Source organism: Miniopterus natalensis, chromosome 11 (assembly GCF_054644295.1).
Source record: "Miniopterus natalensis isolate mMinNat1 chromosome 11, mMinNat1.hap1, whole genome shotgun sequence".
In the NCBI taxonomy this organism is placed as follows: Eukaryota; Metazoa; Chordata; class Mammalia; order Chiroptera; family Miniopteridae; genus Miniopterus; species Miniopterus natalensis.
This window is the reverse complement of record NC_142091.1, coordinates 74,029,979-74,052,331: the sequence shown is the minus strand read 5'-3', so window position 1 is coordinate 74,052,331 and position 22,353 is coordinate 74,029,979. Positions and strand designations below refer to the sequence as shown.

General features: G+C 55.0%; 2 protein-coding genes across 3 annotated transcripts; one reads left to right on the top strand and one right to left on the bottom strand.

The window, feature by feature from the left end:
- Window positions 1-168: 168 nt before the first annotated feature.
- On the bottom strand, window positions 169-13,486 carry ACTN3 (actinin alpha 3). Of its 2 annotated transcripts, XM_016208301.2 has the most exons (21): window positions 13,346-13,486; window positions 9,161-9,275; window positions 8,868-8,987; window positions 8,448-8,534; window positions 8,274-8,361; window positions 7,718-7,796; window positions 7,550-7,631; window positions 6,721-6,806; window positions 6,340-6,432; window positions 5,676-5,906; window positions 5,404-5,551; window positions 4,019-4,169; window positions 3,359-3,467; window positions 3,117-3,257; window positions 2,685-2,867; window positions 2,135-2,269; window positions 1,879-2,058; window positions 1,324-1,470; window positions 1,172-1,237; window positions 486-644; window positions 169-405 (listed from the first exon to the last, which is right to left on the bottom strand). In XM_016208301.2, exons 1-21 carry the CDS (start codon window positions 13,484-13,486, stop codon window positions 247-249), a joined length of 2,700 nt encoding a protein of 899 aa, XP_016063787.1. In that variant the 3' UTR covers window positions 169-246. The 2 variants fall into 2 exon arrangements, with proteins under 2 accessions (XP_016063787.1, XP_087678556.1); XM_087822430.1 differs by lacking the exon at window positions 13,346-13,486 and having other exon boundaries at window positions 1,145-1,237; window positions 9,161-9,220.
- A 956-nt stretch (window positions 13,487-14,442) lies between these two features.
- Window positions 14,443-22,349, top strand: ZDHHC24 (zDHHC palmitoyltransferase 24). The gene is given in 4 exon segments (XM_016208359.2): window positions 14,443-14,723; window positions 16,017-16,294; window positions 19,746-20,018; window positions 20,021-22,349. Coding segments are annotated over 4 exon segments (852 nt in total). The 3' UTR covers window positions 20,041-22,349.
- The last annotated feature ends 4 nt before the right edge of the window (window positions 22,350-22,353 follow it).

The window sequence follows — 22,353 nt, the reverse complement described above, 5'->3', positions numbered from 1 at the left end:
CAAGGAGGGGTGGTGGGGACCCCTGGAGGGTTAAGGTCAGGCAACTAGTCCTGCCCAGGAGCCTGAGGGCCTAGCTTCTGCTTCAGGAACCAAAAGGAGATGGAGTGAGACCCACGGGTGGGGATGGGTCTTTATTCAGAAATAGTCAGCTGGTCATTCTCAGGGTCTGTGTCCTGAGGGATGGATGGGATCAGTCAAAGGGAGCACCCTCTTTCCTACTCGCATGGAGAACCTCAGGGGTTAAGGTCAGAGGTCGCTTTCCCCGTAGAGGGCACTGGAGAAGGCCATGTAGTCCAGGGCTCCAGCTGGAGCTCCAGACCCCTTGTAAGGTGTCATTCGGCGGATGCAGTACTCAGCCTGCTCAGGCGGGAGCTCCCGCCGCAGCTCCTCAGCGGTGATGTAGTTCTGAGGGAGAAGAGGTATTGAGGGCTCACAGGTCCTATTCCCTGCCCCAACCCACCAGCCCCTCCATGCCAGGGATTTACCTTGTCTCCCGCCAGGATCTTGAAGGAGGCCACAACTTGCTCAGCTGTATCAGTCTCAGCTGTCTCTCGGGTCATGAAGTCAATGAAGGCCTGGAAGGTCACGACCCCGGCTGCATTGGGGTCCACCATGGTCATAATGCGAGCAAACTCCACTTCCCCCTGCAGGGAGGGATAGAGGCCGGGCATCATGTCCATGGGTATTAAAGCCAGGAGGGCTCCTAATGTCCCCTCCTGGGGACAGTCCAGGCTTGGCTTGACAACCCCAGTAACAGGGTGCTCCCTTCCTCCATAGCCTGCAGCCTTAGTCAGGTCTGACTTTAGAAAGTCCATCTACTAGGCTGAAATCTGCTTCCTGACTGTGGCAATGCCCCTTGTTGCCCATTGGTCCTGATCTTTTTTCTGGGGCTCTCTGTAGTGCTGTTTCTCTGAGTAAAAATGTTGCAAGCTCAAGCTTTGGAGTCACACAGAACTAGGTCCAAATTTCCAGCTGTGCGTCTTTGAACAAGTTAATCTACCTCTCTCAGCTTTTGATAGCCTGTGTCTGAAAAGGGGTAATTCTGCCCAGCCCTAGTGGGTGTGATGAGAAAATGAGATCATGGATGTTAAGGTGGGAACCACACAGTAGGTGATCCATAAGCAGGACAGAGCACTGATGGGACTCCTGGGATGGGATTGGGGGGACTCACCAGGTCATAGCCCATGGAGATGAGGCAAGCCCTGAAGTCATCGGGCTCCATCATCCCGTTCCGCTTCTGTAGTGGGTGAGTGGGTGTCAGGCGTGGTCCTCAAACCCCACTAGCCCAAGTCCACCACCCCATAAGGCTAGGCCCCTGCTGACCCGGTCAAAGTGGTTGAAGGATGCCCGGAACTCATTGAGCTGCTCCTGGCTCAGGCCCTTAGCATCTCGGGTCAGTACCTGGTTCTCCACCTCATTGATGGTGCGGGCAATGGAGGTGAGCAGCTGCTCCCAGCCCACACGGATGTGCTGGGAGAGTAGGAGACAGGCTAAGTCAGTGGGCAGCCAGTGTCTGGCTACAGGCTCTAGCTCCACCCCCAATCCACTATGAGACCCTGGGCAAGTCCTACTCTCTCTGGGCCTCTACCCATCTGGAGGTTCCACTGAGTGACCTCCAGTGCCCCTTCCTGCCTTAAAGTTTGATGATTATATAATTAAGTATTGATCAACCATCCATGACCAATCCTGCCTGGCCTGGCTTTAGACTGTTATATGACTCTGGACAGGTCACTTTTCACTCGCTGGGTCTCAGTATCCCCTTGGGTACATTGGGAGACCTGGCCAAGCTGAACTGGGACAGACATGCTGTGTCCAGCTGTGGCCGCTCTAGGCTTCACCAGCCAGTGCCACCTCCCCTCTTAGCGGGAGTGATCCCACCTCCATGCCGTAGACAGTGTGCTTATTGTCAAACACCAGGCTCTCCTGCAGCAGCTGGTGGTCGCCTTCCAGCCGGTCAATGTTGTTCTTATAGTTGATGATGTTCTGCTCCTGCTGCCGCAGTCCAGCCATCTGCTCCTCCAGAGAGCCGATCATCCCCACTGCCAGGCGCCCCACCTCCTGCAGGGAGACCAGGGCAGGATGGGGACTCCCAACTCCTGGTGGCCTGGCCCCTGCCTCCCCATCCAAGCTTTACCTCCATCTTCCCCTGGATCCAGGGCCCAATGGCATTGGCCTGGGCTGCAAACTGTCGTCGGAGCCTCTCATTCACCTGCTGCCGTGCCAGCTCCTCCTGCAGCATCTGGTCACGGCTGGGCACCAGCTTTTGGACCTGGGAAGGAGAGTGGTTGTGCCAGGGGCAGCTCTTGAGGAATCCAGCCCCTCAAACAGCCCCTGCTGCTCTGAGCCAAGGTGTCAGGGCTTGATGGGCAGGCTCTTGGGCAAATCATTTAACCTCTCTAGGCTTGTTTCCTCGTCACTAAATGGGGCAGCAACTTCATTTATAACGAACAGGTTATTTTGTAAAGGATGCTCCCACACCAGATTTCACTCTACATCAGGCCTGACAGGAAATGCTGCTGTGATGGTCACTTTACAGATGAGGCCGACAGGCAAGGTGGCTTGTCCAATGCCACATGGAGCCTATGCAGACCCCAGATCTTTATCTTGGGATACCTGAGCTTTCAGGGTGATTTGAGTCCTCAGGAGCGGGTGGGAGGCGGGGAGTGGCCATAGACAGCACTGACCGTGTCCCACTTGGTGTTGATGTCCTGCGCACTGAGGGTGATGTAGGGGTTGGTCAGGCTGGGCCGCAGCCCGTAAGTTTGGCAGATCTTCTGGATCTCACCCTGGATTCCCAGGATGGCACCCCGCTCTCGGTCAGCCTCGGGCAACGTTGCCTTGAACTGCTCATGTGCTGTCAGCAGGCTCTGGGGGCAACAGGCAGGAAGGATCAGCCAGGATCCCCCACTTCCTGTAGGTGACAGAAAGGGCAGCAACGTGCTCCAGGCCATCCAGTGGGTCTAGGGAAGGGCTGGTTCAATAACCCAGTCCTGTCTCCCAGTCCAGCTCTCAGGAACTCAGGTTTTCCTTCTGTCCCCATTCCCCAAGAGCCTAAAGGAGTGGCTGACAGGATTTTAGGCCAGTTTCTCTGTCATCTAATGCAGACCCACACCCACCTGGGTCTCCTCCACCGAGTGCACCAGCCACACATCCTGCAGATCCTCCACAGCTCCGTCCAGCCAGTTGTTGAAGGGTGCTGCCCGTCGTGCAAACTCCAGCTGCAGCTGGTCGATGGTCTCCAGCAGCTTCTCCATTCTCTGAAGGCCGCAGGAATGGAGGCCGGGTCAGCAGTCTGCCCAACAGGCCCCCGTCACCTATCTCCAGTGTCCAGCCCCCAGCTCCCAGCCCTCAGCCTCACCTCAAGCGCGTCTCGCCTTTTCTGGGTCAGCGTGCCCAGGTTGTCCCACTGGTCGCAGATGGCCTGGCAGCGGCTGTTAACTGAGGCGGCCTCATGGTAGTCCAGCTCACTGGGGGCGAGAAGAGGGGGTGACGGGCCAGGCCGCAGCCCAGATTTCCTCCTGACCCACACCCCGGGTTGTGGTGAAGGTGTAGCGTAGGCTACAGGTGGGACAGGTGGAGGTGAAGCGGGGCTTTCCTGAAGGGGGCGTTCCGAGCGTGGCCGTAGGGAAAAAGGGGTGCCCACTGGTTTCAGCTCCAGTCCCTCAAGAAGCTTGAGTGGAGGGGCGGGGTTATGTGAAAAGGGGCAGGTTTACCGGAGGAAGTGTCAAGGCGGTAGCAGACCCTGCCCTAGGGCTGAAGGACGCGGGCAAGCCATGGGGTGCAGCCGGTGAATGCCCGGAGGGAAGAGTGTGGCAGATCGGGGTCCGGAGATGGGGGTGGGGATAAGGGAGGAGGGCGGGGCAAGCGGGGACGGGGAAGGACAAGGTACCAAGGCTGGATGGCCGCACTAGGGAGAACGGTCCTGAAGGCAATGAGCGTCGGGGCGGGGCTTGGGGCCGAGGGGCGGGGCCGGGAAGGGGCGTGGTCACCGGCGGGCCCGGCCTCAGGCCACGCCTACTTGAGCTCCTGGGCCAGCGCGGCGATGTGCTCCACGCGGTCCTGGTGCGCAGCCAAGTCGCTCTCAAAGGCCTCGTGGCGCCGAATTAACGCCCGCACCTCCTGTAGCGACGCCGACTCATAGTCGCGCTTGCTCAGCATCTCCTCCTTCCCTGCTCAGAGAGAGGAGCGGGGGCTTCCAGCAGGGCTGTGTGATGGTGGACATTCTGCATCTGTGAAATGCAGGCGGTCACACCTGCCTCTCCTACCCTAGCGGTTTGTTTTGAGGCGCTGGCCTGATAAGTTAAACCAAACTCCTGTTCCAGGACATGGCCCACAAATGACGCCTGCGCCCTTGAGCCTGCATGGTGCAGAGTGGCCCTTGGTACTGTTTTGGTATTTGATGGAGAACTACCTCCCAACGACTCTGGGCCTGATGAGCTCCTGATTCCAGTTTCCCCAGCATCTGGGAAGGCTGCTGGCACTTGGTAGACCCTCTATCAATATTAGTTGGATGGCCTGGCCGGGCGTGGCTCAGAGGTTGAGCGTCAACCTAGGATCCAGGAGATCAAGGTTCAATTCCCGGTCAGGGCACATGCCTGGGTTGCCGGCTCCATCCCCAGTTGGGGGCATGCAGGAGGCAGCCGACCAATGACAACTCTCTTATCATTGATATTTCTCTCCCTTCCTTTCTCTGAAACCAATAAACATATTTAAAATATATATATTAGTTGGATGAATGAATAATGAACCTAAAAGTGCTTTAAGAATACAATTACCAAAATTATGCAAATAAAAATATAACGGCAGCAGCAACCATTTTTTTAGTGCCTCTGCATTTTGCAGAAAAGGTAACTGAGGTTTAAAGGTTTGGAGATCTCAGGGTCATATAAGTGGCCTTATACTTAAGGAATTCTTATTATATGAAACCATCATTATTTATTATACCCATAATCCATTATTAATGTTTGGTTCATTATTTTTAGGCAGCAGTCATTCATTTGTAGGACTAAAATTCCTGACAGAATATAGAAAACTGTGTTTATGCAGAGTAATATATGTGACTCATGCAATATTTTGGCATTAATATATTTTGAGTATAAGTGATGTTAGGGTTGGGGATTCTCCTTTGGATACATGCTACGTATACAAATAAAATGCTAAATGACAAATACACTGGAGCAGACCTACAGAAGGCCAGAATCAGGAGAGTGAGGGGCCGAGTTTACACATAAAAAAACTGTGGCCCTGGGAGGGGCAGTGACTTGGTTGCACAGCAAGGTGGGACTAGGAAACAGGTCTCCAGCTTCCCGGAGAACATCCCCTGGCCTGTGCATTTTGCCAGGAGTCCCACCCTCTACCAGTCTCCACGCCAGGACAGAATCAAGCCCCATGAGATATACCTACCCCGGGTCCAGGCTTCATGCAGGGAGGCCTTCTGCTGGAACTTCTCAGCCAGGTGCTTGAGTCGCTGCAGGCGCCGGATCTCCGAGAGCAGCCAATCCTCATAGCCCTTCTCCACTTGCTCCAGCCCCCTCCATGCGTTGGCGATGTCCTGTGGGGCAGGCAGAGGTGCCCTCTGTCACAGCTCATCCATTGTACAGAAGGGGACACAGAGCCCAAGGTCACCCAGAGAATATGGGCAGAGTCAGGGTCACCCCACCCTTTGCCCAGCTCACCGAGACCAGCTTGCCCTCGGAGGGCATGAAGGCGGGCCGGTGGCTCAGCCGCAGCTTGGTCTGCAGCGTGTTGAAGTTGATCTCCAGCTGGCACTTCTCCTGCACGCGGGGCGGCTTGTGCAGGCGCCGGTAGTCACGAAAGTCCTCCAGCTTGCGTTGCATGGCACTCATGCTGTGCTCACCCACACGGTTCTCCAGCCACGGGACCGTGCGGCGGATCCATTCCAGCAGCTGCCAGGGCCGGGCAGGGGCAGAGCAGAGAGCTCCGAGCCAGCCTGTTCACCTCACCCACCCTGCTACACCCACACCCAGGCTGTGGCCAAACCCCCCGGCCTCAAGCAGAGCGGGGGGCTGAAGGGGGGAATCCTCACTAGCCAGGGAAGGAGTAGGAGGGTTAATTTCTGAGCCCAGGGGCCAGTGTCAGTTGGCATAGAGCAAACACCGTGAGACGGCCTACACACGAGTGAGTGGACAAGTGAATGAAGAAATGAAGGAAGGATGAGTGACCAACCAGGCCCTGGGAAGGCAGAAGGGGGCAGGAGATGGGCGAAGATGCCATAAGGGGGCTGGGGGAGGCCAAGGCCATGCTGATGGAGGGAGGCCTGGCCAGCACAGGCCGAGCCGGCTGGCCGGGAGCGGCGGCGGGGCGGCCTCCCTGGCTCACCTCGCTGGCGAGCTTCTCGTATCCCTCCATCAGCTTCTCATTCTCTTGGTTCACAGCCAGCACCTTGCAGATCCTGTTGGCGGCTGTCTCGGCCTGTGGTGGGAATGGGGGGCAGAGTGGCTCCCGTAGAACAAGCTGCACACCCCCCCCAACCCGGCTTCCCTCTGTGGAGCCTATGAACCCTGCCCGGCCACTAGACAAAGGGTAAGGGGAGCGCACCTTTCAGGGCGGAAAAAGGAGCTTCCAGGCTCAGGCCTCTGCTCCTGAGCTCCCCAAGGACCATGTGTGCAGCTGGGATGGTGGCACTCCCACCCACAGGCCTGGCATCGCCAAGAGTTGGGATGCTTCCAAGGTTGGGCCCCTGGGTCCACAAGCCCTCACCTGCTCAGCGCCAGCAAAGGCATGGTAGAAGCAGGAAACGTAAGTCATGATGGCCTTCTCATCGGGCTTTGGGGTGCTCACAATGTCTGGGGGATGGCAGCGAGGTGCTTATTGGCCAACGCCAGTGGTGAGAAATGGGCTCATGTCCCCATCCAGGCAGAGACTCCCTCGAAATGGGAGGGGTACAGCGACATCTAGTCATAGCCACTAGCTGCCAGCTACCCCAAACCACCTTCCTCTTCCCTGAATCCCTCCCTGATCACCCCAGGGCCCAGCAGCCTCCTCCTCTCTGGGTGAGTGAACAGACACTGCAGCCCTCAGGAGGCACTAGTCCACACTGCCTGTTGTCTCTAACCATCCCCTGACTTTATCTGTCTGTCTGTCTGTCTGTCTGTCTTTCCCCCAACTTCTCATCCATCAATGCCCACACATTCAGGGCACCAGGCACAGCAGGTGCTCAGAAAGTGTTTGCTGTTTCAGTTGACTAAAGCCTTGCTCGGGCACAGGGACCACAGAGGCAGGACCTCCCCAGAGGAGCTCCCAGTCTTGAGGGACCAACATGTCCCCAAGTGACCCAGGTAACTGGGATATGAGGCAGAGGGTGGAGCCATTTCAGAAGAGGCGACGCAAGGGAGGCTGGTTCCACTGGGTGGAGAGGGGCAGGGAGATGGTAGAGGGCGCCTGGAAAAGAGGGCCAGTGGCACAAAGGATTCAGACCAGGGAGCCAAGTGAAGGGCAGGACGTCCTAGGAGGAGGGAAGAGCAGGGGCAAAGGTGTGGAGGTCAGACCGTGAGATAGCGAGTCCTCCCCAGGCTAGGCTTACTCTCACCTTCTGCATCCAACATCTTAGGGATGTCCAGGTATTTCTCTGCCACCTCAAAGGCAGTGTTCAGGTTGCCGATGGGGTCATCCTACATGGGTATGAGGGGGGAGAGGTTAAAGGTCAGCTGAGGGCAGGGATTTGGGGGAGCTGGGGCTGGGGGTGTCGGAGGCCTACCTTGCGCAGTTTGGCATAGTCAATGAGGTCGGGGCGGTGTCGGTGGATGAGAGCGCAGAGGGCCAGGCCATCCTTCCAGCTGGACAGAGAGAAAAGGTGGAGGTCAGGCCTAGGTTCGAGCATAGGCCCTGTCCTACCCTCGCCCCAGAAGCACCCCCATCAAGGCAGCCTCATTTGTCAAATGGAGTAAAGTCCAAACTCCTTAGCATTTGAGGCCCTGTATTACCAGATTTGGACTATCTCCTCCAAGCTCCTCATGATTCTTTGACATACCCCAGGTTTAGGTCCCACCAATTTCTAGATGTTTTTGGCCTCCAGGTCTTTGCCCACAAGATCTCTCTGGCTGCAATGGCCTCCCAGGGATGTCTCCAATGCTCCCTCTTCCAGGAAGTCTCCCTCACCCCCCTGGAGTCAATTCAACATTGACAGAGTCCTCCTATTTTCAGACACTGTTCCAGGAACTTGGCTGTGACCTCTCCTCCCCTGTGGCTTGCAACAGGGGCCTGTGCCCCAGGGCCTGGCAGAGGCCCATGCCTCCTGCTGGCCGCTGACAGACCTGGTGTGGAAGTTTTGCACGTTGACATTGCGGTATGGCGCTGTCTTCCGCTGGCACCACAGGAGCAAGCCTTCCTTGGCCGAGGTTTCTGAGAGAAGATGGGCGCATGTTAGTTGGGGAGGGGTCTGGGCCAGGCCCTCTCGCCTTACCTGCTTCTCCCCATCCCCTGCTTACCCTCCACAGAGATGTCTTGGATGGCGAAGCGCAGGATGATGGTCCAGATCATGCCCAGGGTCATCTTCAGGTTCCCGTCCACGATCTCTACAGGGTGGGGGCGGGACAGATCCCACCTGGTGTTCAAGGCCTGTGCTACCACCTCAGTTACCTCCTCCTGCTCTGCTCTCTGGCCCTGGTCCCTCATCCCAGGGCTGGCACCTAGTAGGTACTCAACTGTTTTACTTAAAAGTGATTCTAACACTCTCTAGATGCGAGGTCCTAGGCTGGCATTTTCGGCACATTTGCTCCTTACGGTCCCTCCTGGGAGGCATGGATGGTTATCCCCATTGTTGAGATGAGGAAACTCACAGAGGTGACTTGTTGATGTCAGGAGCACCCCTTGCCCCCCGCCTACGTCCCCTTCTGCCACCTCCTCACCTTCAGCCCCGATGGACACCAGCTTAACCCCTTTGCTGGCAATGAAGTCCAGGGCCTTGTTGACATTGGCAATTTTGTGGAAGCGCATCTTGCCTTTGTCTGGCCTGGGCAGCCTCTCTCCTGGGTATAAAAGGAGAGGTCAAGGGTCAAAGGTCACAAGAGGAAGCTGGAGACATTGTCCTCAAACTTTCCCCTCCACCACTAAGTCTCCTCCAGTCTCTGCTGCCATATCCCCCAGCTCTCTGGATTCCCTTAGGTCCTGGGGTCCCGGTACATGGATTTGCACCCCTCACCTGAAATGACCTCCAGGAGCAGCATGAGTTTGAGGCCGTTGCGGAAATCCTCCTCGATGTTCTCGATCTGGGTGCCTGCCTTGCGCAGGTGCGAGTTGCACCAGGCAGTGAAGGTCTGGGGGCAGAGAACAGTGCTCAGACCCTAGTGCTGAGGACAGTGTGCAGGCTCCTGGGTCAGGGTAGATCTCAGAGCCCAAGGCCCTGGATTCAAGTCCTGAATCAGGCACCTACTTGCTGTGTATCTGGGCCAGCCTCTTTCCCTCTCTGAGCTTCAGTTCTTCTGGAAGAGGAGAAATGGGGTCTGGGGTGCATGCAGGTATCAGTTTGGACTTGGGGCACCTCACCACCAGCACTCCAGTTTTGACCAGTCTCCAGCACTGGAGGGGCATTTAGAAAATCATAAAGCAGACACTGCAAAGTGTGGGGCCCTCTGAGGTGCAAGGGCCAATGCAGGGTGGCACTGCCTTTCTAAAATCGGAAAGATTCTGGGTCTAAGCACATCTGGCTCTGAGGGTTTTGCCCGAGGGACTGTGCACCTGTGTCTTTTTATATCAGCCCTATCGACCTCTCAGGGCTGTTGTGAATTGGCCTCCAGGTAGATTATGAATGTGCTAGAGCTTTGCGGGACGTGGAGGATCAGCGCTCGGGCCCAGCCTGACCCAGCTTCTGGAGTCAACTGTCCCCCCCTGCCTCCCAAAGTTAGCCTCAGCCTCAGTCTCCATCTTGGAGGGAAAGGCTGGTATATGGCTGTGTCTACTGGGGATGAGGTGACCTGGAGCCTGGTGCACAAGTTTCCACCAAACTGCCAAGCTTTCAGGCCCTGGATTTTCCTGGATCCATTAGCTATAAAGTCCTTGGTCAAATCCGTATTTGGGCTCCAATCCCAGCTGTGCTACTCACTGTGACCCAGGATCTGCCCCTTACCCTCTCTTAGGCTCAGTCTCCCCATTTGTACAATTAAGGGGTCAGACTACATGACATCTCAGGTCCCTTTTCCCTGACCTGGCAGGATTCTAGAATTCAGAGCATTCCCCCACCACAAGGTAGAAACTCCTGGAAGGTGGCCCTGGAGTTATTAGGAATTCTTTCCCTCAGCCAGTTTCCCTTCCTCAGACCAGCTTTTCAGAGGCCCTAGAAGTGGGACATGGAACATATTGCTTTATATTCTTGAGGGCTGTCATTGCTAAGAAAAGGGGGTGAGCTTCCTGTCACTGGAGGTGTGTGAGTGCTGAGCACTATTTGATGGGGTCCCAAGCACAGGAAGAGCAGTTGATTCTCTGTAGTTCCTTCCAACCCTGGAGTCTGGGATGCCCTGGAACTGGATAGGGCAGGGGGAAAGACAGGTCTGGGTGGGGCCTCCATGGAAAAGGAAGGGGTATTCTTTTTTTTAAATTTTTTTTTTTATATCTTTATTGATTTCAGAGAGAGGAGAGGGAGAGGGAGAGGGAGACAGAAACATCAATGATGAGAGAGTCATTGATCGAGCCGGCAACCCAGGCGTGTGCCCTGACCAGGAATCGAACCCTGATCGCCTGGATCCCAGGTAGACGCTCAACTGCTGAGCCACGTCCGGTCAGACGAGGGGTATTCTTTTTTAAAAATATATGTTTTTATTGATTTCAGAGAGAGGAAGGGAGAGGGAGAGAGAGAGACAGAAACATCAATGATGAGAGTCATTGATCGGCTGCTTCCTGCACACCTACTGGGGATGGAGCCCGCAACCCCGGCATGTGCTCTGACTGGGAATCGAACCGTGACCTTCAGGTCCATGGATCAACCACTGAGCCAAGCCTGCTGGGCGGGGCATTCTTTCATTTGACAAACGTGATTCTTAATGAGGTGTGGTCCCTGCCCTAAAGGAACTCACAGCCAATCAAAGGCTCATGTTGGTCTGAGAAGAGCTGGGAGAGACTGGCATCAGGGATTTTAGGGGAGGAGTTCTCCAAATAGGGTGGGGAACCTCTTGGGGAAGGCTAATATTCTATCAGAGCTATGATGGAAGAGCAGGAGTTACTCAGCCAGGAAAGGGCAGGCAAGGGCATTCCAGGAAGGGGCAGCCACGTGGGCAAGTGTTTGGCAGTGAGAAACTGTTGCTAGGTTTGCAGGGCTACAGCTCTCTAGGCACTGCTGGAATGAAGCTGGGGGTGTTGGGGTATAAGCGGTGAGAGGCAGGCCGGAGGGGCAGCAGTGGCCAGGTCATGCAGGATCTTGGGTGCTAAGCCAGGGAGTTTGAACTTGAGAGCAACAGGGAGGCAGGGAAGCTTTCAGACAGAGGAGGGAGGCAGGCAGAACTGTGTTTTTAAAAGCTCGTCCTGGTTGCTGAGTGGAGACCGAAGCCTTGGCACAGCAGAAGGGAGAAGTGAGGAGGCGGTGGTTGGGACTAGGGTGAGAGAGAAAGTGTCAGTTGAAGGGAATGGGGTGGGATGAGGTGGATGAGAGAGAAACACTTGTCCTTGCTGGAATATAAGCTCCCTGAGCTTGTCCTCTGCTGAACTCCTGGCACCTAAAAGAGTGCCTGACACATAGTAGGACCTCCTCAAGAAATAGTGCATGAATATTTTTGAATGAGGTTGAATGAGAAGGACTCGGGCATCAGGTGGGAGAAGGTGGGAGTGTTCCAAGATGCAGGGGAGTAGCAGGGATGAGGCAGGGCTAAAGCTGAGCACAGAGATGTTCATTACATTGTAAAAAAACAATGTTGGATGAGAAAGGATCAGAATGTCCGGCATCCTGGAGATGCTGATTAATTTACAGAGCATCTACACTCTTCAGCCACTGAATGAATGGATGGGATGGGCAGCTGTTCAGTTGGGTTAGAAGGCTATTCCTCATATTTTGTTAAATGACAAAGGCAAGTTACAGACAGCGATGTATCTTAAGAGGGGCACATGGACCTGGATTGGGGAGAGGCCTGGGTGGGTGGGGGTGAGGATAAGAGTTGTTGCATAGCAGATGGCAGTTGGGGTCAGGGGCAGGAATGACATCACCAGGAGATTGCTGGGCCAGCCTGCTTGGAGGCAGGTGCAAGAGGAGCCTGTGGGGGAGGCTGTCACCTGGGGTACCCCAGCCGAGCTGGCTGAGCCTCCTGGTCCCTGGAGTTATCTCCTGTCCCCTAACCCAGTAGAAGGGCTCTGATTTTAAATCCTGGGATTCTCAGATCCTGCAGATTCCACTGAGCACCCCTGTTCCCCGCCCAGTCCTGGAGTCATACACTGTTGGCAAATGCTGAGCAGGGTCCAATAACCTCATGGTGTCCTCCCTACTCCTGGCCTGCCACTCCCTAAAGTTTTTTCACTCTAGCCCGGATCATTTCTCTTTTGGGAACCCAGGTGTTCTGCCCTCTCCACTTGGGAAAGTCTGGGAGTGAAAATAGCTCAGGGAGAGGGGGCCTGAGTACCCTACAAGGCTGGGCCAGAGCAGCAGCTGCCCACGTGCCCCTCTCTAGCTTCCCCAAGCCGCTGCCTCAGCACAAAGTGTCCATCTGGCTGGAGAGTCAGGTTACTGCGTAAGGGGACCCAGGGCTCCCTCCTCCCCAACCCTGTGGCCTTTTGAGCAGACTCAGGGCCACTGGGCAGGGAGGGGTATCTTGGGAAAGAGTGGGGATGGTGCAAGCAAGGGGCAAAGACCCTCGGGTTGTGGTGGGGGGTCTTGTTTTCTGACAGTTCGTGATTTGGGTTCTATTTCTGCCCCTTTCTAGTCCTCAGTTTCCTCATTTGACAACTGGAATAGAGTCTACGGACATCATGCTGGAGAGAATACAGAGGAGAGGGTGGGAAGGGTCTGGGATGGCAGCCCTCTCCCCAACATTCCCCTCTCTTTACTAGTTGCCTGGCTGCAAGCCCTCAGGGTGGGGCCTGGGAATATTTGACTAGACTGGTGGGGTGGGTGTGGGCAGAAAGATTTTTCTTCCAGAAACCGCCAAACTTGGATCTCCTGAGCTAAGCCCAATCCGTTTTCGCTAGAAGTACGGCAGTGGACCCAGGGGAATGAATCCTGGGGGTCACCCCAGAAACTCTCCTTGTCTTCCTAAATCCCTCCTGAGGGCTCCCAGAGGACTGATGGGCAAAGCCTGGGCGAGGGAGTGGCACTCTGGAGGCTCTACTCCTGACCTGCTGAGATGACAACCACAAACCGATCAGCTTCTCAGGCCTCAGTTTTGCCATCAGGAGATGGGCTAGTACTCACTTTCCGCTGCTGCTTCTCCCAGGCCGGGTCCAGCAGCAGGTCGCGGTCCCAGTCCTCCTCCTGTTCCATGTACTCGCCGCCGCCGCCCGCGAAGGGCCCCTCCCCGGCCCGCAGACCCTCGGGCTGCATCACCATCATCATCTTGCTGGGGCTCCTGGCTTTGCTCTGTTTGGCGCTCTCCAGTACACAGGGGCCGCGTTAAGTAGCGCCGGGTCCAGCCCCGGATCGGATTCGCGCTAAATATGGGGGAGGAGGGAGGGGCCGAATGGGGGCGAGGGTGCTCGGGTCGGGACAGGGCAAGATGTTGCCCTGGGCCAGGGGACTGCATAACTTGGGGGCGCTGGCGTGGATCCCGTGGCGGAAATCCGGGGTTCGCGTTCCAGCTCTGCGGCTTAGGCGCTGTGTGAGCTTGGGAAAGTCACGGGCCCTCTCTGAGTCTGGTTCCTCGTGTACAACGGAGATGACGACTATAATAGTGACCTAAGATCGCTCTAGAAGCTGCCCTTTGGGCCTCCTCCTGGCCCTCATTCTGCGCGGCTCTGGTGTGAAACAGGGAGCCCTGTTCCCATTTCACAGTCAGGAACACCAAGGCACAGAGATGTTTTGAATGTTTTCTGGGGTGACTAAGGGAGACACTCGAGCATGGGGAGGGGCTCCAGGCCAGCTGGATGGCCCGATGCAGGGCTATTAATATCGGGGAGGCTGGGGGGTGAGGGAGAATGTGCTGAGCCGAGAAACCCCGACGCCACCAAGGGTGCAACTCAATCCTGCAGGCATACGGGACAGTCAGACAAGCGAGCCCGCTGCGGCGGGCGGGGCGGGGCCTCCGAGGGTGGGCGGGGCCTCCAAGGGTGGGCGGTGCTACAGTGTCGCAGCCTAACGGAGTTCTAGCGCCAGCAGGATTCCAAGCTCCCTCTCCGCTCATCCGGCCGTCCAATCACAGCTCGGCATCTGCGGGCGACTCCACGAGACCCTAAACTCTCACGGCACACCCCTCAGGGCTTCCATTGGTCGCTGTGGACTTCCGTCTGACGCTATCCCCGCCCCAATACGGAAGCGGCGGGGTACTCGGATCCGACTGCCGGTGGGTCCGGGCCATGGGGCCTCGCTGGGCGGTGGGGAGCGCGGAGGGGTCGCCCGCGCGGCTTCCCCTCGTGCTCACCGCGCTGTGGGCCGCGGCGGTAGGTCTGGAGCTGGCCTACGTGCTTGTGCTGGGTCCCGGGCCGCCCCCGCTGGGACCCCTGGCCCGGGCCTTCCAGCTGGCGCTGGCCGCCTTCCAGCTGCTTAACCTGCTGGGCAACGTGGGGCTCTTCCTGCGTTCGGATCCCAGCATCCGAGGCGTGATGCTAGCCGGCCGCAGCCTGGGCCAGGGCTGGGCGTGAGTGGGGCGCGGGATCCGGCGGTGTAGCGGGAGCCTTGGACAGGGGGTGGGGCCCTAGGACCCGAAGATGTTAGAACCAGATTCTGTAGGATCCGCTTGTTAGAGCCTGTTAGAGAACTCATTTAGAACCTGGATGGGAGAGATAGAAGGGGTATCATTTGTTCACTTACAAATATTTACTGAGCACCTACTATGTGCAAGGTAAACTATAGGCATAGTAAGTAAGCAAATTATATAGAATGTTAGAAGGTGTTGGTGGTATGGAAACAAAAAGTAGAGCAGGGTAGAAGGGGTGCAAGTTGCAGTTTTAAATAGAGTTGTCAAGGTAGGCCTCACTGAGGTGGGATTTAAGCAAAGACTTGAAGAAGGTGGGGTAGTTAGCCATGTAGGAATTGGGAAAGAGTGTTCCAGGCAGAGAGAACAGACTACATAAAGTCTATGAGTCAGTTGTGTGCACGTTCTGGGAACAGCAAGGCGGCCAGTGTGGCCAACCTGGAGTGAGAGAAGGGGAGGAGAGAGATTAGACATGTAAAGCCCCTAGTAGAACATTGAAGGCTTTGCTTTTTACTAGAAATGAGATGGAGAGCCACTGGAGGGTTGTTGTTGTTGTGTTTAAGGTTTGTTTTTTAAATCCTCACCTGAGGATTTTTTTCAAAATGATTTTAGAGAGGATAGGAGAGGGAGAGAGAGAAAAACATTGATATGAGAGAGAAACATCAATTGGTTGTTTCCTGTATGCACCCCAACTGGGGATCAAACCCACAACCTGGGTATGTTCCCTGACCGGAAATCGAACCTGTGACCCTTTGGTGCTTGAGACTATGCTCCAACCAACTTAGTAGCCATACTGGCCAGGGCACCATTGGAGGGTTTTGAGCAGAGGTGGGACATGACTTAGATGTTTAAGGATCAGTCTAGCTGCTGGGGTGAGACTAGGAGGGCACAAAGGTAGAGCCAGGAAGATCAGTTAAGAGGTCATTGCAATAATCCAGGTGAGAGTTCATGGTGACTTGGGCCAAGTGGTGACTGTGGAGGAAGTCAGAAGTTTGCTCCTGGATGTTAGAGGCCAGAGAAAGGCCTGAGGACTAAGGATGTCAGAGCTGGAAGTGACCTCAGACCTGCAGTGCTAGAACTGGGAGGGCCTGGGAAGTGGTGTTCAGCCTACATTTACCTATGAAGAACCTGAGGCTTATTGAGGGCACCCTCTGCGTCCCCAGGATGGGCTCACAGGCATGAGACGGGGAACTCAGAGCTACTGGGAGAACTGACACTGTGGTTCCTTTCTTGCAGTTACTGCTACCAGTGCCAGAGCCAGGTGCCGCCACGCAGCGGGCATTGCTCTGCCTGCCGCGTCTGCATCCTGCGTCGGGACCACCACTGCCGCCTGCTGGGCCGCTGCGTAGGCTTTCACAACTACCGGCCCTTCCTGTGCCTGTTGCTTCATGGTGCGGGCATCCTGCTCCACGTCTCTGTGCTGCTGGGCCCTGCCCTGGCAGCTCTGCTGCAAGCCCACACACCCCTCCACACCGCTGCCCTCCTCCTGCTGCCCTGGCTCATGCTGCTCACAGGTGGGAGCTTGGGAGGCCTCCACAGAGAGGCAGACGCTCTAGTAGTGGGCCATTCTGTTAGGAGATGAGACTTTGGGCTGGTTCTGCTGGCAATACCCTGGGGACCCAGTCCCAGTGTCATTTATTTTGGGGGGGGGTGAGGAGAGCCTGGTATTCAGTATGGTAAAATACAGTGCCTGAACACAAGTACAGAGACCTGCCTGGGAGAATTAGGGAAGGGTTCCAGGAGGTTTTGGCAGAGGGGGAAAGACTAGTGGAAGTTCACTGGGGGAGTATTCTAAAGGGGACCATTCTAATTGAGGGCTTGGATGTTCAGCAGGGAGCAGTGAAGGTAATTTGATGGGAATTGTGAGAATTAAGGCTAGGACAGTAGGTTAGGACTGGATGGTGGAGGCCTTGAATGCTGGTGTGAGGAGATGGCCTTTACTTGACTGGGCAGGGGGGAGCCAGTGAAAGTTACAGGCAGGGGAAGGTCCCGTCTTGCCAAGTTGGGAGGGGAAGACTTGGATCAGGAAGCTGATACGCCAGGTTCTGGTTGACATTTATTTCTCTTTCCTCTGCCACCACCCAAGATAAAAGCCCCACTGGTGTTTTATACTCTTTGTTTTCTCTCCTGCAAAATGCTCTGAACTTTCCCCTCACTCCTTCCTCCTGATGTCCACATGCAGTCCCCTCTGTAACCTTGTCCTCACTTACTAAACTCCCTGACCATTCTGAGTAGTTGCTGTCTCCTTATATCTGAGCCCAGCTCTGTCCCAAGGACCCCCTCCCTGCAGCCCGGGGGGAAGCCTTGGGAGACCCAGTGGGGTTGGCAGTGTCTTCCTTTGCCCACACTGGCTTCCTGGGCAGTCCTCCTTGATGATCCCCTACTTCCACGGAGCCTCAAGCCCTCCGCTGCACCTCCTTGCACCCCGCCTCCCTGCAGCCATCCATGGCCTCTTGTTTACTGCCCTTGGTCACTGAAAATGGCTCCGGCGCCCAGCCTCCCCTCAGCCCTGGGCCCTGTTGAAATCATGGGTGTCTGAAAGTCTGGGCGAACCACCTATTCAGTGCCCCAATCACTCAGCCGCTTCACCTTCTCCATTTTCCTTCCTTCCCCTACTCCCATGTCCACATCCCAGACCTTGTCAGAATCCAAAATGTGCCACCTCCCAAATCACCCTCAGTCGCCCCATCTCTGCTCCCACTGCCTCTTCTATCCGTCTCTCACTCTTTTACTCCATGACACCTGCTCTGTTAGCTCCTGGCCCTCACCTTTCTGTCCATCAGTACCTTCCCGCCTTCACCGCCTCCGTGTCTAGTTTGGAGCCCTCATTCCCCCCATTCTCCTGCCAACATGTCAAACCTGTTAGATCCATCTTCCTTTCACTGTGCCTTCCCGGCTTCTCTATGCCGGCCCCTGGCTGCTGAGAGCTGCCAGAGATGCGTGGTGCTTCATGGCAGGTTGGTATATGCTATATTCTTGGCCACTGACCTCAACAGGCCCCCACTGTGCCTGGCTGCCCGAGGTTCTCGTTAGCTTGCTCCCCTTGATGACTGCAGCCCAAACTTTCCCACTCTCCTGGCCTCTAAGCCCCCATCTCTTGAAAGTCCATCAGAAAGACGACGAGACATCAGATGGTACCTACAGAATCGTCCTGTCTGTAGATCTCTAAGCCAAGCTGCCCTCAGCTTCTCCTCCTGGGAGGCCTCATACTGGGTTGGTCTCTCTTCCTGCCTCCCCAAGATCCCTCTACTGGCTGCCTTCATGCCCCCCCAAACCCTTTCTTCCCCCCACATTCTCTTCCTCTAGCTCTTGCCTCTGGCTCTTCTCTCAGCAGCCAAGCTTCTCCAAGGACTTGCCGGGCTCATGGGCTGCTTTTCCTTGCCTCTCACCCATCCCTCCACCTGCTCCAAACTGGCTTCTGCCCCCCCACTCCTCCAAGAGACTGCCATGGTCCCAGGCCTCAATCTCCACAAAACCCAGGGGACCCTCGAGTTTTCTTGCTTCACAAGACCTTTCAGCCTCATAAAACTGCTGACCTCTAACTTCCCTGAAGGGCTCTCTACCCTTGGTGTCTCTGACAGCGCATACTTTGGGTTTCCTCCCCTTTCCGGTTTCCCTGTCTCTTTATCTGGTTCCTAAGGACCTGCTTTCGTGGTGCTGAGGTCGAGGTGCCATTCTTAGCTCTCTCTACACACTCTGGGGCATCTCCGAACTGCCTGTGTACCAACTACCCACAAATCCCTCCAGCCCGGGTTTCTCTCTGAGCTTCCAGAACCGTCCACTCACTTGTCTCCCAGGCACCTCTCTGTCCTACTTCAGGATCTTCAAACAGATGTTTTCTCCCTCTTCACTTAGCAAGTACGTCCTTAACCTTCAGGCACCACCCAAAATATCACTTTATCGAAATAGATGAAGTCCATTTCCCTTAGCCTCTTAATAAGTTTGAACTGCATTTCCTGCTTTTTTTTTTTTTTAATATATTTATTGATTTCAGAGAGAGGAAGGGAGAGGGAGAGAGACAGATAGAAACATCAATGATGAGAGTCGTTGATCGGCTGCCTCCTGCACGCCCCTGCTGGGGATCGAGCCCACAACCTGGGCATGTGCCCTGACCCAGAATTGAATTGCAATCTCCTGGATCATAGGTCGATGCTCAACCGCTGAGCCACGCTGGCTGGGGCCCCGTAGGCTCTTTATCAAAGTAAAATTCACATAACAGGAAAGTCGTCATTTTAACCATTTTCAGTGTATAGTTCAGTGGCGTTTAGTACATTCACAGTGTTGCACAACCATCACCACCATTTCCAGAACATTCTCATCACCCCAAGAAGCAGCCCATATGTACTCATCAAGCAGTCACTCCCCATTCCTCTCCCCCCCCCCCCCCCCCATAGCTCCTGGCAACCACTAAACTACTCTCCATGGATTTGCCTATTTGGGGTATTTCATCTAAGTGGCATCATACAATATGTGACCTTCTGCGTCTGGCTTCTTTCATTGAGCATAATGTTTCAGGGCATCTTGTAGTTCAGCAGATACTTTTACGTCCTGTGGGCCAGGATGGCATGAGACGCTCTACTTTTCCATTGTAACACACAGCACAGCTGTAATTAAGTAACTGAGAAGGGATCTCATGAATGTTTGTGAGCTCCCTGAGGTCAGAGGTGCTGTATACCGTTCATTCTGATATTCGCCGTGCCTGGCACCGTGTCCAGCACATGGGAGGTGCTCAAAGTTCATGATGCATGAATGAGAGTCGTACATACGGCAGGGGGTGTGTCTGCCTGGTTCACTCGTGTGTTCCTATCACCCAGCCGGGCAGCCAGGAAGCAGACTCAGTGTTTGCTGGGGGAGGAGTGAGCTCTGCGTCATGGTGGAGGGTAGGGTGAAAGGAGGGCAGGAGCTGGGCTTTGGGGGGACTGGGCCCACTGCTGCCCCCTGACCATCTCTGCTCTCTCCTCGCAGGCAGAGTGTCTCTGGCACACTTCGCGCTGGCCTTTGTGACCGACACGTGTGTGGCAGGTGCGCTGTTGTGCGGGGCCGGGCTGCTCTTCCATGGGATGCTGCTGCTTCGGGGCCAGACCACATGGGAGTGGGCTAGGGGCCAACACTCTTATGACCTGGGCCTGTGCCACAACCTGCAGGCAGCCCTGGGACCCCGCTGGATCCTTGTCTGGCTCTGGCCCTTCCTGGCCTCCCCATTGCCTGGGGACGGGATCACCTTTCAGACCACAGCTGATTGGGACTAATGGCTTCTTGACTCCAGGAAGAGCCAGAGCTGTGCAGGAAGGGGGGAGCGGGAGAGGGCGCTCATAACTCATTTCAGGCCCACCCCCAGCCTCGGGGGGGAGGCAGGTTGGTACTTAAAGCTTGCTTTCAGCAACTCCAGCCCCATCCTTGGCCTTGCCCCTGCCCAGCTTGTACTTAGTACTCAGGGCTTGGGCCCTGCGATTCTGCTTGTCAGTGGCCCCCAAGTGCAGTGGAGGCCACTGGCAAGGGGCTGCTTGGCCAGTCGCACTGCCCCTTTTACCAGGTTAATAAAGTGCCCAGTTGGTTCTTGGACTCCCTCCATTGTGGGTTTCTGGTCACTCACTGTTGCCTGGCTGCTGTTTTAGGTTCCTCTGTCACATCTGGGAACCACAGAATGCCTGAGGCTGTGAGGGGCCAGGGCTCTGCCTCTGTGGCATTGGTGGGGCAGCATGTAGTGACCCAGGGCATGAACATCTAATTCTTTCCCAGGTTCAGTGCTTTAGAGTTAGAGCATAACTACAACTTCACTGAACCTCCCTAGCTAACCTGGTAACTGGACAGCAATTATGTAGGTAGAAAACTTGAAGCTCTGGGAGTTGATGAAGTCATTTACTACCAAACGGAGGCAGGGTTTGAACCTAAACCTTTGTGCTTTTTCCTTCACTCGTGCGCAGCTGAGGGAGGGAGAGCGGGACAATCAAGGCAGAGAAATCAGGCGGGGTGTTTAAGTGCCTGTGAGGGGTGGTGCTGACAGGGCTATGCTCCTCTCGGGCCGTTCAGGAGCTACCTGTTAAAACTTTTTATTTAAACCTAGTAACTAGAGTTAAATGTGGCAGGTTTAAGCACATGCATTTAGCTGTTTCCTCATAAAATCTGAAATGACAGAAAAGAAATAAGATATGTTTACAAGGAGAAAAAATAGGAGACAGCAGTAGACCAAAGAGCCTGGTGTTTTGAAAGATGGAAAGTGGATGGAGGCTCATTTATTCTCTTAGCAGAGTAGAAATTGTGTCCCCGGAGGGAGGGGCCAAGAGCAGCCAGATTGCCCCCCAGAACCCTGCAGACGCTCAGGAATTCCACGAGCGACATGGAAGGCAAGGCGTGGGGCTGACGCAGGAGGGACTGACCCTCAGTCTGAATCAACGCCCCTCCCTCCAGCGCCCGCCCCACCTCACAGCCCAGCAGCGACCCCCTGAGGTGGCGGAGGGGGCTGTTGGAAGAAGCTCTGGGTCTGGGGGCACAGAGGAGAGAAGGGATGCGGGGCAGGACCAACAGTGGGGTGAAGTGAAAGCCCAGGAGGACTCAGGAGGGTGCTGAGGGTGTCCTCCGTGACGTGGCAGCTTTGCGGGCCAAGAACCCTCAGAGGAGGCCCTCTTTCTGGCGGCCCTGCCCATGCCCCCCAAGGTTTGAGCTGCTAGGACTTTTGTTTTCCCAAAGGGCAGGCTCTATTGCTGTTTCTCACCCGCGTCGGGGAACGTGGTGCCTGGCACCCTGTGCTGCACAGGAGCATGTCCTCTGTGTTACCCCTCCCTCTCCAGGATATCTTGTGTGTGGGGGAGGTGTTTAATTAAAAAGATGCAAGAAAATATTTATAAAATAAAGAGAAATAACACCCTCCCACCCCACTTAAGAAGTGGATACCATTCCCTTTGACGCCCCTGCTGTGGCCTCCCTGGTAGAGGACACACTGCTGCCTTAATTACTCTCTGGCTTTGCTTTGTAATTTTATTACATGTTTGTATTGGTTTTGCATGTTTCTGAATTTTATATAAATGGAATCACAGTGTTTATTCTTCTGTGACTTGCTTTTTCACTCAGTTATTCTGAGATTTGTCCCAATTAATGTGGTGGCTGTAGGGCACTCCTTGCTGTAGTGACCCTTGGAATATGCCATAATTCATTTTTCTGTTTTGCCCCCCTGGCCATTTTATCTACCCCTGTGTATGACCCCCTAAGATCTATTCTTGGTCCTTGCGCTTCCATAAAGATTTTAGAATCAGTTTGTCAAGTTCCACCAGTAAAAACCCCTTTGAGGTTGTGAGTGGAACCTATTGAATCTATAGATCAGTTTGAGGAAAATCAACATCTACATGAAACGGAGTTTTCCTGTTAACTCCATTTTGGTCTTACAGCAGACACTATGATTTCTATGCTCTTGAGTTTGTGAAGGTGTCTTCTATGGCTCAGAATGGGGTCTATCTTGGTAAATGTTCCACGTGAGCCTCAGAAAGTGTGTATTCTGCTGTGGGTGAAATAGTTTACCGCTGTCAGTTATATCCAGTTGATTGATGGTGTTGAGCTCAACTATGTCCTTAAAAAGACC

What these genes read in the sequence shown, in the direction of transcription:
- ACTN3 (XM_016208301.2), bottom strand. Translation starts at nt 13,486, where the DNA reads ATGATGATGGTGATGCAGCCCGAGGGTCTGCGGGCCGGGGAGGGGCCC. An exon ending in CCAAGACATCTCTGTGGAGG is followed by an intron (nt 8,362 to 8,447) that starts GTAAGCAGGGGA and finishes ATCTTCTCTCAG; the next exon opens with AAACCTCGGCCAAGGAAGGC. An exon ending in CCTTCAACCACTTTGACCGG is followed by an intron (nt 1,238 to 1,323) that starts GTCAGCAGGGGC and finishes CACCCACTACAG; the next exon opens with AAGCGGAACGGGATGATGGA.